The 565-nt window shown below is 62.7% G+C and overlaps 1 protein-coding gene across 1 annotated transcript in view; it reads right to left on the bottom strand.

Annotated features, from left to right (window-relative positions):
* HM13 (histocompatibility (minor) 13) overlaps positions 1 to 565 on the bottom strand; it is a gene marked incomplete at its 5' end in the record, with an annotated part of 10,882 nt that overhangs the window by 3,632 nt on the left and 6,685 nt on the right. Inside the window, 1 exon segment of the mRNA XM_010083584.1 lies at positions 447 to 483. Within this exon segment, the coding sequence (XP_010081886.1) occupies positions 447 to 483 (37 nt within the window).

Below are 565 nucleotides of genomic sequence, written 5' to 3'. Positions count from 1 at the left end.
GGGCACCAATCTGCAGCCACGTGAGCACTTCCCAGGTGCCAGCACCCCCGGCTCTTTCCCATGGCGTCACCAGTTCCCCTTGCTGCTGCAGCACAGCAGCGTTGCCCTCTTCTCCTTGGTGCCAGGGAGCTGGTGAGGCTCTGGGGGGCCGTTATGTGCTGCTGCCCTGGCCCCCTCCCCTGAGCTGTGTGTCCTGCCATGCGCACAGCAATGCCTGTGAACTCAAACGACTCGCCACAGCGCTCAGGACTCACCCCCAAAGCCAGCCCTGCTCCCGTCTGCTCTTCCAAGAGCTTCCCCTTACACCCCATCCCCACGCCAAGCCCCAGGGGGAGCACACGACTGCGCTCCTGGCTTCCCTTTCTCCTTTTTTTTCCTCTACAAAAGCAGCTCAAGTATGCTGCAAGATCCAACCTGCCAGAGACCCTTCCCCACAGCCCCCTCACCTGATGTCGAACCGCAGCAGCAAGGCAATGAAGATCCCTGTGCGGAGAAGGGGACAGTGAGGGAGGGAGGTGACGGAAGGCAGAGCCAGGCAGGGCAGGACCCGCAGGCTCCAGTGCCG

Source organism: Pterocles gutturalis, unplaced genomic scaffold, assembly GCF_000699245.1.
Source record: "Pterocles gutturalis isolate BGI_N339 unplaced genomic scaffold, ASM69924v1 scaffold1060, whole genome shotgun sequence".
NCBI classification, from domain to species: Eukaryota; Metazoa; Chordata; class Aves; order Pterocliformes; family Pteroclidae; genus Pterocles; species Pterocles gutturalis.
Note: the sequence above shows the minus strand (reverse complement) of the source record. Positions and strands in the feature narration are given on the sequence as shown.